This window comes from Alnus glutinosa, chromosome 11, assembly GCF_958979055.1.
Source record: "Alnus glutinosa chromosome 11, dhAlnGlut1.1, whole genome shotgun sequence".
NCBI lineage: Eukaryota > Viridiplantae > Streptophyta > Magnoliopsida > Fagales > Betulaceae > Alnus > Alnus glutinosa.
Genome location: NC_084896.1, coordinates 7,820,542 through 7,836,437, shown reverse-complemented (window position 1 = coordinate 7,836,437; position 15,896 = coordinate 7,820,542). Strand labels below are relative to the sequence as shown.

The 15,896-nt window shown below is 35.8% G+C and overlaps 1 protein-coding gene across 1 annotated transcript; it reads right to left on the bottom strand.

The window, feature by feature from the left end:
- Window positions 1-9,325: 9,325 nt before the first annotated feature.
- Window positions 9,326-10,875, bottom strand: LOC133881070 (uncharacterized). The gene is made up of 4 exons (XM_062320034.1): window positions 10,755-10,875; window positions 10,348-10,694; window positions 9,717-10,258; window positions 9,326-9,578 (listed from the first exon to the last, which is right to left on the bottom strand). The coding sequence occupies exons 1-4, from the start codon at window positions 10,873-10,875 to the stop codon at window positions 9,326-9,328; spliced, it is 1,263 nt and encodes a 420-aa protein (XP_062176018.1).
- Between the last annotated feature and the right edge of the window lie 5,021 nt (window positions 10,876-15,896).

Here is a 15,896-nt window from a genome sequence, read left to right as displayed (position 1 = left end):
TATATTCTCAGTTTGAATTGAGAAGTAGATAGTTCAAACTAGGCTTTGATTCGCATTATGGATAATTTGACATTTAAGATTTAAATGATTATATTTAAAAGAAAAATAGATTAATTAAAAAAAAAAAAAAAAAAAAAGTCTCCTTCTACGTAGTAGTGTTATGTGTAATTTTAGATAATTACATTAACGACTTGCTTTAAAAGCTAGGGCACTACATAAACTAATGATAAAAGAATTATACCTAACACTGAAGTAGCTCCAAGGCTTTAAGATTTAAAATGTATTTCTATTCCACGTATTGCTTGCTTTTTTTTCTTTTTTCTTTTTTCTTTCTTCTTTTAATTTCTTTTCAATTAATCCATTTTTCTTTTAAGTCAAATTAACTAAATCTCAAATGTCAAATCATTCATAATGCGAATCATCCTAGTTCGAACTAACCACTTCTCAGTTCAAACTGAGAATATAAAATTAGACATAAAATATATTTGATCAAATTTAAAACTAATATTTATACCAAAGTATTCTTAATCATCTTAATAAATTTATTGGGTATTACATTTTCCCCTCCTTATTGAAATTTTGTCTTCAAAATTTTAAATGCAACATCTATTTTCCCAATGCTATAGCATTTATGTATGCATGCTTATAACTTAAAACTACTCACACAGTTAAAGCATCACTTACCTATTCCTTATACCTTATAAGAAGTATGCTTAGTTGGAAACCGAAAAATCTTATTCCATCCATTTTTCTGTACAGGTGGCACCTAGTTATCACAATTATCCCAATTTCTCCTAGGTAGATTCCAAGCATCAATGTCACTAGGTAATATGCCCAAAGGGTCAGGTTGAAAACCAGGAGAGTCATTTATTGCCACAAATTGTATAGTTGGCTCAAGTAGGGGTGTACAAGCGGTGTGGTTATTAACTTGAAATAACCGGTAACCGACAATAACTACTAACCGAAAAAATCCAAAAACCGGAAATAACCGCAACCGGATAACCGGGTAACTGAATACCCGATTGATGTTACCGATTATTACATTCTAAAAAACCGGTTAATAACCGAATAACTACAATTGGTTTATATATATATATATATATATATATATATATATATATATATATATATATAAACAAATCGCAAGTCCCAACTAATTAAAGCCCCTAAATAAAGCATTAAACAAAAGCAACGTATCATGCCTACAAACTAATTAATAAAAAAAGAAAAAGAAAAAAAGAAATGCTTTTCCATTAAAGCTCTACTCTGCAACCTGACGTAGGATGAGAAAAAAATAAATATGTCATTTAATTTTAATTAAATTATTAGTTTTTGTTTGTAATTTAATAATGAACTTGGCTCATAGTTAGTCATGTTAGTTTAAATTATTTATCATTTTAAAAGTGGGCTTGGCCCTTGGCCCAAAGTTAGTCACATTAGGGTTAGGGTTAGAGTGTCTATTTAAGCGTAATATTCTCTTATAATAAGACAGATTATGATGGAATAAAATATATGTTTGTGTTTCTTGAGGTGTGACTCATTTATCTTTTGATGGTGAGATGCTGCCAAAGCTGGTGAGATGCTGATTTCTTCTTTCCTATTTCTAGTTTGGTGAGACTCCAGGTTAGCAAAAGGTTTATCTCTTTAATTTTTTGTTTGTTTTAATTTCTGCTGCGTCACAACCAAAGTTAATAAACACATGCCTACAAACTAGTTTATCTCTCTCATTTGCTTTTCCAAGAACCATCCCAACTTCGTTTCTGGGATCAGCAATTAACCCAATATTTGAGCATTACCAACCCAATCTTTAAAAGCAATTCTACATCGTCATTTGTGTTAGAATTTGCTTCTTCTTTTTTTCTTTTTTTGTTAATCTTATTTTTCTCTGTTGCATTGCCCATGAAACTGTGAATAACCGAACACATACAGTAAATGGACACTTAGGACATAACACGATGTAATTGAATGCAATATTATATTTAAAAAAAATTGAAAAATTCAATATATATGAAAACCGGTTTAAAATAACCGGATAACCGGCGGTTGGTAAAATCTGCAACAGGCCTACCAGTTGCGGTTGTTGAAATAGAAATAACCGGGGACCCCGGTTATGCGGTTATGAGCAAATAACCACTACTGCAACCAGTTGTACACCCCTAGGCTCAGGAATTGTACCCTAATTGATAGGACTATCTACAAGACTTACGTCTTCAACTTATTCTTTTCCTTTTGAGTCCATCTGTATTAAAGTATCTAGAGAGGATAGCATCATTATCTACTAATTACTATATAAATATAATCCAATACATGTCCCAAAAATGAGACTTTCTTCAACCAAAACTCACATTTCTTGTGTTTGACAAAAAATTTCTTTTCTTTCAGAATTTTCAGTACCTTTTGTAATTGTTTAGCATGTTCATGATGATCAGTTGAATAAAATAATATATATATCATCAATGAACACTACTACAAACCAATCACGTTACCTATAAAATACCATGTTCATTAAGACCAGGAACACATAAGGTGTATTGGTCAGCCCAAAAGGCATAATGCATTCGAATAGCAACTCTGTCCCTAATTCGTGGGTGAAGACCCTATTGGAATCTCTCAGCCTTTGAACCCTCATAAGAAACTAAGTTCAGAGCAAATTTTGCCAATTTCATGATTTTGGCAGCATATAACTCTATAGTTAAGTTACCTTGAACCATATTCTAAAATTCACTGGCTTGGAGTTACTGTTGGGCTCTAGGAAAGAATCGATCATTAAATTTTTCTTAAAGCAGGTCCAAGTTATCTCTAATCCTCAAAATTCTAAGTTCAACAGTTCTTTCCTCTAGTCCCACCATCTTGATGCTTCATCGGTAAGCTTGTAAACGACATAAAGAACTCTTTGTTCATCGATGCAGCCAATTACTTCAAACAATCTCGAGATATTAGTAATCCAGGATTCTACTGCGAAATACCCTTGAACCATCAAAGATATGGTAATGATGTCTCCAAAAATCTTTAAAAGAACAACATATTTGCTCCTCTCAAATCACTGGGCGCGGGATTCAAGACATAGCTTGTCAAGTACCATGTAACTTCTGCTGCATCCAGATGCTCTCTTTCATATGGTAGAGGTGGTGGTGGTGGTGGTGGAGGTAGAGGCACATTATTGCCCCTATTTTGTTATGTTATAAGTTGTCACCCTTTTGACAACACAATTGATGTCTTGGCAGCATTAGTATGTATCAATAAGTTTAATTAATTTTAACCAAATTTATGACACACTTTATACTTCTAATGTATAACATTTTGGACATACGTTGGCATTTAAGCCATTTATTCATTTATACATAAAACAGTAAATACAATTTATTTTTCATAATTTGAGGTAATGCAACTGGCTTCCATAATGAAGTTTCTTAGTACATCTATCCTCATTTTAAGTTGTTTAACCAAAAACTTCTTCTTTTTAAAAGGAAACTTCTCTTTAGGGTCCAAATCTAGATCATCTGTATCAAGTTCTTCCTCAAATTCAATTTCCTCATCGGGTTTAGCTTCCTCCTCAGATTCAGTTTCCTCATTCTCAGAATCCCATTTTGGATTATTTGAACAAACCTCTTTCTCATATGAGTGTTCACTTTCCACATACTAGTTTTCCTTTTCTAGAAGAGGTCATTAACTCTCTCATTTGATCTTCTGTTAATCAAAATGGTTGTTCATAATCCGGGAATTTCATAATCTTCTTCAGAGTTGGCCCATAACCTACAGGCCAAATGTGATTAACTGGTTTCTTCCCTTTATAAGTTTGTTCCATAGCCTTTCTAATACTTTTTTTCGCTTGAAGACATTTTTTGCAATTTAACTACAATAATTAGACAACGATAAATATACTTATGTAGTTTTAAACAAGGACTAGCTTGGAAGCCATTCTTATCCATACTTAGTCTTATTCCTACTCATTCTTTCATTATTTTCAAACATGGGCACTCGGTAGATTTTACTAAGAAGTCATCACCTCCTAAGTCCTACTATACTAGAGTATGGAGCTTCCCCCTCTCTTAAGTAAGACTCCTTAGTGATGTACTAACTACTTGGAGTGTTTCCATGGTTCAATCTTTTATATCCCAATCTCCTAGCACCTTTTCTATCTCCATATCTAACCTGATCGTCTTTCTTTGAGGTTCTTGCAACTCTTCATGAGTCCTCCTTATTGGTTTCACAACTTTTGGCTCAACGTGAATTGGGACCCTTTTGCCTTTAGCAATCCAAGGTATCTATTCAGGCATAGTTAATGCAAACAACTATGAGCATTAAAACCAAGCTTTTAGATAGATACCTTGGATTGCTTTAACTAAAGGCAAAAGGGTCCCAATCCACATTAAGCTAGAAGTTGTGAAACCAATAAGGAGTACTCATGAAGAGTTGCAAGAATCTCAAAGAAAGACGATCAGGTTGGATATTGAGATAGAAAAAGTGGCAAGAGATTGAGATATAAAAGATTGTACCATGGAAACACTCCAAAGTAGGTTGTACATCTCTAAGGAGTCTTACTTATTAGAGGGGGAAGCTTCGTACTCAAAGTATAGTAGGACTTAGGAGGGGATTACTTCCTAGTAAAATCTACCTCTTGCCATGTTTATAAATAAGGAAAGAATGAGTAGGAAGAAGATTAAGTAGGAATAAGAATTGCTTACAAGCCAATCCTTGTTTATTGTTGTCTAATTATTGAAGTTAAATTGCAGAAAATGTTTGCAAATGAAACATGTATTAGAATGGCTATGGAACAATCTTATAAAGGGAAGAAACCAGCTAATCACATTTGGCTTGTAGGTTGTGGGCCAACTCTGAAGAGGATTCTGAAATTTTTAGATTATGAGCAACCATTTGGATTAACAGAAGATCAAATGAGAGAGTTAGTGACTCCCTCTGGAAGTGGAAGACCAGTATATGGATAGTGAACACTCATATTAGATAGAACTTTGTTCAAATAATCCAAAATGGGATTTAGAGAAAGAGGAAACTGAATCTGAGGAGGAAACTTAACCTAAGGAGGAAAATGAATCTAAGGAAGAACCTGATACAGATGATCCAGATTTGGACCCTAAAAAGAAGTTTCTTTTTAAAAAGAAGAAGTTGTTGGTTAAACAACTTAGAATGAGGATGGATGCACTAAAAAGCTTCACTGTGGAAGTCAGTTGCATTACCTCAAATTATGTAAAATAAATTGTATTTACTGTTTCATATATATCAATCACACTTTCCCGAGCAACTTGGGTACCATAACGATATAAATTAAATTCTAATTACTAGAATTGACATAAACTAAGAATAAAAGAATTAGGGGTAATTACCTTTTACCACCATGAACTACCAAAAAATGCGCTATGCCCCCATGAACTACCAACTTGACCAAAATAGAACATTCAACTACCACTGTTACGTACTTCGCCCCCTTCCGTCAGTCATCCTGGTTAATATAAACGGTCAAAGGGTCACATGACCCTCACGTGCCATCTCAGCCCTTTTTATCTCTATTTTGTCCTCACCTGCAGTGGTTAACGATTATGAATTAAAAAATAAAAATAAAAAGATGCTAACGAAAAAAGAAAAATAATTCAAAAAAATGAAACGAAAGACAAGCTCTTTCATTTTCGAAGCTTGTCTTCCATTTCTCTTCCAAACTTCAAACAACCAGAGAGAGGAGGAGCCAATCGACTTCCAGAAAGAAGAAGGAAAATGTCTTGTTCAATGAATAGTGAAGCAACCTCTGTGGAGCCCATGTGTCGTTGTGGACTTCCGGCACCTTTGAAGACCTCCTTCACTGAGGAAAATTTCGACCGGTTGTTCTACGATTGTGTTAACTTTGAGGTAAGAATTATTTTTAATAGATCTGTAAATTTCCTCTGTGATTTGAGGACGTGATAGGTTCTTCACTTCTATTTGTAGACAATGCGTAATTTTTTAAGGGTTTGGAAGTTTAGATCTTAGTTCTGGATTCTCGTTGTTGGATTATTATTAATTTTTTTTGTTTCTTTTTTTTTTTTGGACAATGGGTAACTGAATTTGAGCTATTTTTTAAGCTTCTGAAGTTGAGCTTTTTTTTTTCGAGTAATATAGTTATATATTTCGATTATCCAAGCAAAATTTACCATGTAATCTTTGTAATGAGCTTTTTTTTTAAGAGTAATATATATCTCATGTCCTCAACTTTGGTGGTAGTCAGTTGGATGATGGCAGTTTCAAATTAGAACATGATTTCTTCGTAATCTTCCTTTTACATTGTATACGAATAAGAAATATACCTTTTTTCTTTGTAATATCTTAATTATAAACTAATTAATCTGGGTCACATATCACCTAACATATTAAATAACTCAATTATTACATATAATATCCTCCAAGCTCAGGACTCATTATAATAAGATATCATATATTTTCATCTAGATATGTTTTTTTTTTTTAATAATTACTCCTTGTTAGCTAGTATGCAGTCCTTTGGTGCAATGTTGATGGATTTCTTGACTCCGTAGTCCTTTGGTGTAATGTTGATGGATTTCTTGATTTCTTGTTGAATATTTTTCAAAACTAATAAACTAATCCTCGTTTATTTATATGGCCTGTAATTTGAATAGGCTGGTCGCTCTTGTGGATTCTTCCAATGGAAAGATATTGACATGTGTGACCATGCTAAACGAGTGATGGGTCGTTTGCAACATAGAGACGCGATGCTGAACAAAGAGGTTATAGAGTTGAAGGCCAAGCTAGAGATTGAAGCAATTCGATATGACATGAAAGTGAAAGTTTCGAAGACAACTAGTCATCTTTTGGCATTTTCTTGGATTTTTTTTTGTTGTCTTTGTAGCTGTGTTGTGGGGCAACTATCATGGTGCAGGACATTTGTCCTACAAACGGCTACCATAAAACAAAATGGCTTGTGTTCTTAAAAATGTAACTTTCTAATGATATGCGTAATTTTTGAACTTTGTAATGACTAGTGTATTTGTAAACTTTGTAATCACTAATGTATTTGTAATGACTAATGTACTTTTTGTTCTATGAAATGGGATGTTCATTTTGTTGCATGTTATTATTGGTAGTTATTTGAATTGATTTTGGTTGGTAGCATACTGTTGAATGCTCTATATGGTAGTGTATTTGTTGTTAATGCATAAAAAACTTTCATTACCAAATCGTATTTTTGAAATGGTAGTTAAATGACCTATTTTGGTGAGAATTGTCAGTTCATGGTGGCATTGTAACAATCCAAGGTAGTTCATGGTGGCATTGTGACAATTACAGGTAGTTCATGGGGGAATATGTAAATAATTGGTCGAAGTATATAGCATGCAAATTTTGTATTAGCATCAACATACGACCCATCATATAAAACTAGCACTATTGTGTTAGAACTTGTAATTCTCAATTATCAACCTATAAGTATCATATGAACAACAACAACAACCACACAAAATCAACATAATCAAATTTGTCCAGCTACAACTACAAATTGTTCCTACATAAATGTGTCATAATAAAATTTTGTCCAAGTACAGTTCCTGCATATTACCAACAACTTGTACAAAAAACAAACATAATCAAATTTTGTCCAAGTACGACTACAATTTGTTCCTGCATATTACCAACAACTTGTACAAAAAATAAACAGCCAACAGTAACATAATTTTTTCCTTCCATACTTCCAACAACCAACAATACAAAAACCAGAAATTGTCATTTTCCAACAAACTGATACATCAAGCGAAGACAGTCTCCAAAAACCCATCCAGGCTGCCATATTTTGGTCCTTTTCCCTTGTTTTTCGCTTCCACTCGTTGCATACCCTTCTCCACTGTTGGTACCACCACTCTTGTTGCATTTCTTGCTGGTTCCAGAATGAAAACTCCGCCTACCCTGGCCGGTTGGCGATTGAACACTGCTGGTGTAGTTGCTGGTTGACCAGCATCACTTGTAAGGTCAACAGTTGGTATCTCTTTGTTGGGATCGGGCTCCTTAAATGTTGCTAACAATCTACCAGACCTCCTAAGAGGTCTTGCAGCAACAGATTTCAGGCCCAATGTCTTCTGTCTAACTTGGGCAATTGTGGGCTTCCGACCATGTGCAACAAATGATGAGTTAGAAACTAAAAATCTGTTTACCTATAGGGGTGTAAATCTATATTGACTTACAGCTGTTTGGTTTCCTTTAGGTGATGCCAGAGTATGCACTGAGGGAGTTGGAGTTGTCTTACTCCATTTGGTAGAAGCAGGTTGCACTGAGGGAGCTGGAGCAGGCTACATTGAGGGAGCTGGAGTTGTCTTACTCCTTTTGGTAGAAGCAGGCTACATGTGCATCATACAACAATTAGAAATAACTCATATTTGTAATAACTGCACTCAACTTAATGATACCTACACCAACAGTAGTATATGCATGTCTCTTTTTGGGCCTTGAAACAGGTAATGCAGATGCGGACGACTGTGTAGTCTGTGAAGCATCAAGAACTGGCTGAGAAGGCATCTGAACACAAAACAATTAAAGTTAGTAAAATCATTAACTCGGTTGGCAATGACATTTTATTATAAGCATATATAAAATCGAAAATAGACTTACATCATCAAAGGTCAACTCCGATGCAGTACCGGTGGGTACACTTACTCGTGAGCTACTAGGAATGGACACTCTCTTCCTCCTAGTGCAAGTCCTGGCGTTGTGGCCAATCGCCTTGCACTTCAAGCACCTCATAGTTACACCACCTTTCCTCATGCAATATGAATTTTTTTGGCTTGTCCGGACCCCTTCTCCTAATCTTCTTTGGCCTTCCCGGCGTAGATCTAATAATAGGTGGATCCACTTCATCTTGCCCGGTTTTTACCCATTGGTCCTCGCTTGGCACTAAGTATATCATTGGGTCGTATGCCTTCTTGTAATTTTCAACACTGTAATACTGATGCAGGTACTGCTCAGGCTTGGAGGAGTTATGCAAGAGGGCTGAGATGGCATGTGGGCATGGAATGCCAGTCATGTCCCACTGCATGCACCCACAAGTATGATGTGTCAGGTCGACGACAAATGTGCCATAACTACACTCAACTTCGTATAGTCCATCCCCAGCATAATGTGCAGTGCACTCTCCAGCATCCTTTTCACATTGTTCCAACTTCGCCAGTATCTTAGGGCACCATTCCCCAACATACTCCCTAATTTCTTGCCTTTTCTTCTGGTACTGCCTCATCAACTTCTTCCTAATCATCTCTAGCATGGTAAGGATTGGCTTGTCCCGTGCTTTGATAATGTACGAATTGAAGCACTCACATAGGTTGTTCATTACCAAATCTCACTTCGGGCCTATGTCGAAATAAGCCCTAGCCCAGGTATGTGGGTCAATCTTCTCCAAGTAAGCATGTGCAGTTGGACTCAACCTCTTCATCGCTGCCATTTTCTTGTCAAATCTAGGAATATTATATGTCGAAGCTGCCTTCCACAACTTGTCCTTCAAAACCAATCCTTTATGCCCATCACTCCTAAAGTTCGCATATAAATGTCTCAGACATATGCAATGCGGGGCAGTTGGTACCACATCTTCGAAACTAGGGATCAAACCCCAGGCACAAAACAACATAAAGAAACAACAATAAATAATAAATAATAATTTAAAAACAGTGAAAAATTATGAAGAAACAACAATAATTTAATATTGAAACTAAGCAAAGTAACATACATTTTGCCTTTCAGAGATGAATGTCCACCCATTACTTCCATTTGGACCAAGGTCAGCCACCAATGTCTCTAGAAACCAACTCCAACTGTCTTTGTTTTCAGCTACAACCACAGCCATGGCAATGGGATAAATGTTGTCATTGGGATCTCTCCCAACAGCAGCCAACAGTTGCCCCTCATAGCGTCCCTTGAGAAAGCATCCATCCACACCTATCACAGGCCTACAAGCTTTTTTGAAACCGTCTTTGCATGCTGCCAAAGACATATACAACCGTAGAAAAGTAGGTGCGACATCTAAAGTAGGCCGTTCAACTTTCATCAACATTGTACTCCCTCTATTTGTTTGCCTAACCGTTGCACAATAATCCATTAGCCGCTTGTATTGCTCTTTGTGCTTACCTTCTATAAATTCTAGGGCTTTCACCTTAGCCTTGTATAGTTGCCTAAAACTGGCATCCACATTCCATTTCCTTTTTACATCGTCATTGAGAGCTGCAAATGGATAGTTTGCTGTATCTTGAATTTGTGGAACATCTTGTCCGCAATCCACCTAGAAGTTACAATCAAGGACTTGTAACATCTTGTACACTGATGGTTGGGGTTCAGTGACTTAAGTATAAAAGTCATCTCACCCGGTACCAATGAACCATAAACTCTCCAAGGACAACCCTTGGCATTATTCTTGCAGACTCCAATGACCTGGTCCCCATCATTTTTTGTGAACTTAACATCATTTCCCCTAAACAAATTGTATTCCCTCACAGCTTTCCTAAATTGAGCTGCTGAATCAAATGACATGCCCACATCCAAATGCGGGTCTTCCATATCCACATCTTCGAATTGAGAAACCTTAGTAACACACCGAACCCCACTAGTCGCCTCAAACTCCTCATCACTTTTAGGAAGACTTACCAAAACATCACTTTTGGCCAAATCAGAGGATACCTCATCCTCTTCCTCGTCATCCAACAAACTAGATGGATTGCCTAACCCACCAACATGAGTGGTATCTTGTCAAGCTGCCTCTTCATGGCCACCATCATCACCACATTCCTCACTATCACCACCCTCCTCCGCACCAGAATCACCACCCTCCTCAACAAAATAAGAATCACTATCTTCTGATTCATTAGGCACATCCCATGCATCGTTCTCATCATCACTCATCAATGCCCTCTAGTATGGGTATGGGTCATTTACAACCTTCATCCTCCTTTCCTCAACTCCAATATCCTCACCCTCTTCAACCTCACTCACATTTGGGACTAATTCATCAGCAGAATTTGAAAAAGCAGCAGTATACATCACAACAAGTTTTTGGCCTAAAAATACATCAGCCATCTTGACGACATCCTCATCTGAGGTTAATAGAACTAACCCGTCATCTAGTTCTTTATCGGCCTCACAATAGTAAACAAGGTCACCTGGATGGTATCCAAATTTTTTAACTACTCTTTCGATCTCAAAAAATGACGGACAATCCAGGTCATAAGGTTCTTCATACAACCCTATATTCCCACCAACATATGTGCACCTATGTTGCCGATCAAACCGGCCCCCATAATGAACCCTAAAAATCACATCATTGCTTGCCATTGTATATACCGGTTGCTTGACACTACACATATAAGATATAAACTAATATGAGTATTTACGCACGAGTAATTGTGTATGAGTTGTTTGAATTCATTTTTGTGTTAGCTTAAGTTTTTAAGATTTTGATTTTTTGTTGTTAGGGAAAATGTTTACTACATGTGCTTACCTATCAGCTTCATGTATATGAAAATATCATTATGTTTTCAAACCCTAAATTAGAGGTATTTTCATTAACTCTAGGTCTAGTATACATATATTTCTGAAAAAGTAAAAAGTCAGTCAAAGTGTTTATTAATTGTTAATGCTTATAGAGGCAGTACGTTGGATACAAAGTATAATTTCAAGTTGTAAGATTCTATGCACCTAATTGTGATAATTTAATGGATTAATTGTTAAATTTTTTCTAAACAATTAAATAAACTCTTCAAGTTGAACGAAATGTAATCTACACATTTGAGACAATTGTTTTTATACATAAACCGAAACATATTTTTTGGTTGTGGACCATCCTATTCCGGCTGTTTTTCCCCATTACGAAGACATTCAAAACCACCTAAAAGGATAAATGTAAACAAACAAAGTTGTGGACCATCCTATTCCCAACGTTTTTCCTCCATTAGAAAGACATTCGGGACCACCGACAAAGGGAAAACATGACAACCGTGCAGGACCACTAAAGGAAAAAAAAAAAAGCAACAAAAAAAATAAACAATCAACAAAACCATCAACTTTATCGCACAAAACAACAACAATCACACAGAATGTCGGAGTGAAATTTTGCTTTCACTCCGACTTCGACAACAACAAAACACTTTCTTATTTTAATGAAAAAGTGAAAGTCGACCGATACCTGAAACAAGTGTGACCTTTTAATGCGAATCTGGGTTTGTTCCAATTTTTCCGCGTGAATCCACCGTCTGTCAGGTTCGAAGTGCGAGTCTTTGGTTCTAGAAGATTTCTAGGGTTTCTAAGTATAGAAGACGAGTTGTGAGGTGCTTAGTGAGTTAGGTCACTAACTTCAGTCTTTGTCTTAGTTCTTCACGAGGTATTTCATGTTTTTTGGATGATAAAGTAAGGACATATTCGTAATCCAACACCCCATCATTTTCAATTTTGAACCGTATATTTAGGGAGGGTAATTTTGTCTTTTGCAACACTCAACAGAGGGCAAACGGGAGATAAAATGGCCTAAGACGGCACGTGAGGGTCATGTGACCCTTTGACCATTTATTTTAACCAAGATGACTGACGGAAGGGGGCGAAGTACGTAACAGTGGTAGTTGAATGCTCTATTTTGGTCAAGTTGATAGTTCATGGGGGCATAGCGCATTTTTTGGTAGTTCATGGGGGAAAAATGTAATTACCCCAAAAAATTATATCTAGCACTTCCTCTTGAAGCGGCTCCAAGGCTTTAAGATTTAAAGCTTGTTTCTATTCTATATATTGCCAACTAATTTTTTTTTTAATTATTATTTTTTTTAACCTTAACCTCTTAGTGCGTGAGAGGGAAATTTTTGAATGAAAAATAATGTTGCAGTTCTATAGGCACAAATTTTTAGGACAAATCTGGAAATTTTATAAAAGCTAAAGGGTAAAAAAAAAAAAATCATGAATTTACTGCAGTGTTGTAGAAGGTGTGAAACAAAGCATTTTTACAAAACTTTAGAATACCTTATAATCTAATTGTATGCATGCAAGATAAGGCCACTAATCCGGACCCTATACTAATATTAGATCTTTCCTTCTTCTTCTTCTTTTTTTTTTTTTTTTTTTTTTTTTTTTTTTTTTTTGTAAATATTCTATAACCCACTAGTTCATCATTGCACAAAGTCCGAACTAAAAAGTACAAAAGTTTTCAGACGATTTCTATTTAATTAATCCATTTTTATTTTAAGTCAAATTAATTAAATCTTGAATCTCAATAACCTAATTCAAACCAACAACTTCTCAGTTCAAATTGAGAATATAAAATTAGACATCGATTATATTTTTTAAATATATTTAATCCAACATAAACTAATATTTATGCCAAAGTTTTCTTAGTCATCCTAATATTCTTTGGGTGTTAAATTCTCCCCCCCTTATTGAAATTATTTCCTTGAAATTTTAAATGAAATCTATATTACCAATTTTGTAGCATATATATATATTTATGCATCCTTACAACTTTAAACAACTCACACATAGCTAAAGCATCACTTACCAATTCCTTATCAGAAGTATGCTCAGTTGAAGATTGATGAATCTCATTACATCCATTTTTCGGTACAAGGGTACCTAGTTACCCCAATTATCCTAATTTCCCTTAATTAGTTGGATTCCAAGCATCAATGTCAATAGGTAATATGCCCAAGGGGTCTGGTTAAAAACCAGGATAGTCATCCATTACACAAATTGTATAGTTGGCTTAGGAAATGTACCTATCCAACTGACAGGACTATCTTCAGCAACTTCTTTTCCTTTTTAGTCCACCTATATTAAAGCATCCAGAGATAGTAGCATCATTATATACTACTTACTATATATATATATCATAACCACACCTATATATATAGTAAGTATTTTAATGAAACTACTGTGAATGATTTCTAAACCTGCAAACAAATGGGAATATCAGTTTCTCATTTCTTGCTGCAGTTCCCATGAAGCTTCTTCTATGCCATGATTCTGCTATAATTCCTTTAGAGTGGTATTGTTTTTGTTCTTAGCGGATGTGCTTTTTGATCCAACATTTGAATAGGTATTTCTTTGTATGATAAGTTATCTAAAATTTGTAAAGGTTTAAAGCTGATTATAAGCAAAGGATCATGCACATATTTTCATAGTGTAGATACGTGGAACACATCATGCACTCCAGCTAACTCTGGCAACCATGCAACTCTATATTCCACTGGCCCCACTATCTCTTTCACCTCAAAAAGGCCTACTATACATACTTGAGACTCAATTTACCCTTCTAACCAAACCAAATTACACCTTTCATTGGCGAAAACTTAAGAAATAGTTGGTTGCCAACTTCTAATTCTAACTTGCGTTGATATCAGTCCGCATAGCTCTTCCATCGAGTTTAAGCCGTTAACATTAATCTTTTTCGAATGAATATAATCTTATATTTGGTGTCTTGCACTATATTTGGTCTCAATAGCTGACTTTCGCCGACTTCATCCCAATACAATGATAATCTACATTTGCGTTCGTATAAAGCCTCATACGATGCCATCACAATAGTCGCTTGAAAACCATTGTTACAAGCAAAATCAATTAAAGGTAGGAATTGAATCCATATCAGTATCTTTTGCCCCAATATCAGCTTTGCCTGAGGTGAGTGCATACACCCTAGCCTTTGCAGTATCAACTTCAACTCTAGTGCTTGCTATGGGGCAATCTTTAACAAAATGATATGCCCGTCCACATCAAAAGCATGTTCTTGTTCCCGATTTGCATTCTCCTACATCAATCTTCCCATATTTTGAACATATAGGTCTTTGTCCTCCTTGGTTTGCTAGGACATTCCTTCATGTCTTATGTCTTGAGCTACTGCCAATTGCAGGTCTCTCTTTGCATAACGTGTGGCCTGAGGCATGAATTGTTTCCTTTACTCTCTAGCAATTTCATAATCTCAGTGTCCCCTTTCTGCAATAGCAACAATATTTACTAGCCTAGTAATGGTAAATTCCTTGATCTCTAAACATGCTACTCTATTCCTAGTTCGTGGGTAAAGAGCCTCTTGGAATCTCTCAGTCTTTGAATCCTCATCAGGAACTAAATTTAGAGCAAATCTCGCCATGAAGTTGGCAACATATAGCTCTATAGTTAGTGACCTTGAACTAGATTTCGAAATTCTCTTGCTCAGAGTTGCTGTTGTAATCTAGGAAATAATCGATCATTAAATTCTTTCCTCGACTCCTCCCAATTCCGAGTTCAATTGTTATTTCTTCGACTCCCACCATCTTGATGCTTCATCGATAAGCTTGTAATTGTAATCGGCGTAAAGAACTCTTTGTTCATCGGTGCAACCAATTACTTCAAACAACCTTTGGATATTAGTAATCAAGGATTCGACTGCAAAATACCTTTGGCTACCATCAAAGGTTTGGTAATGGTGCCCACAAAAATCTTTAAAGAAACAACCTATCTAATCTTCCTTGATCATTGGGCACAAGACTCTGGCCATAGCTTCAGCCAAGTACTGGGCAACTTCTACTGCATCCGGATGCTCTCTTTCATATCGTAGAGGTAGTGGTGGTGGAGGTAGAGGCACATTATTGCCCCTATTTTGTTATGGTTCCAACTCTTATGAGGTATCACCCCTTTGGCAACGCAATTGAGGTCTTGGCAGCATTAATCTGTGTCAATAAGTTGCATTAATTTTAACCAACTTTATGACTCACTTTATACTTTTGATGTACAATATTTTGGACATAAGTTGGCATTTAAGCCATTTATAAATCAAAGTTGTCAAATCAAACTAGGGTCGGGAATTTCATAGCTTGCACACTCTTTTTCAGTCCCTTGGAATCACTCACCGAATTACATGTCCTCACACTCACCAACAAAACAGATCTGTTGAAAGAAAACACCGCTACTTAGTT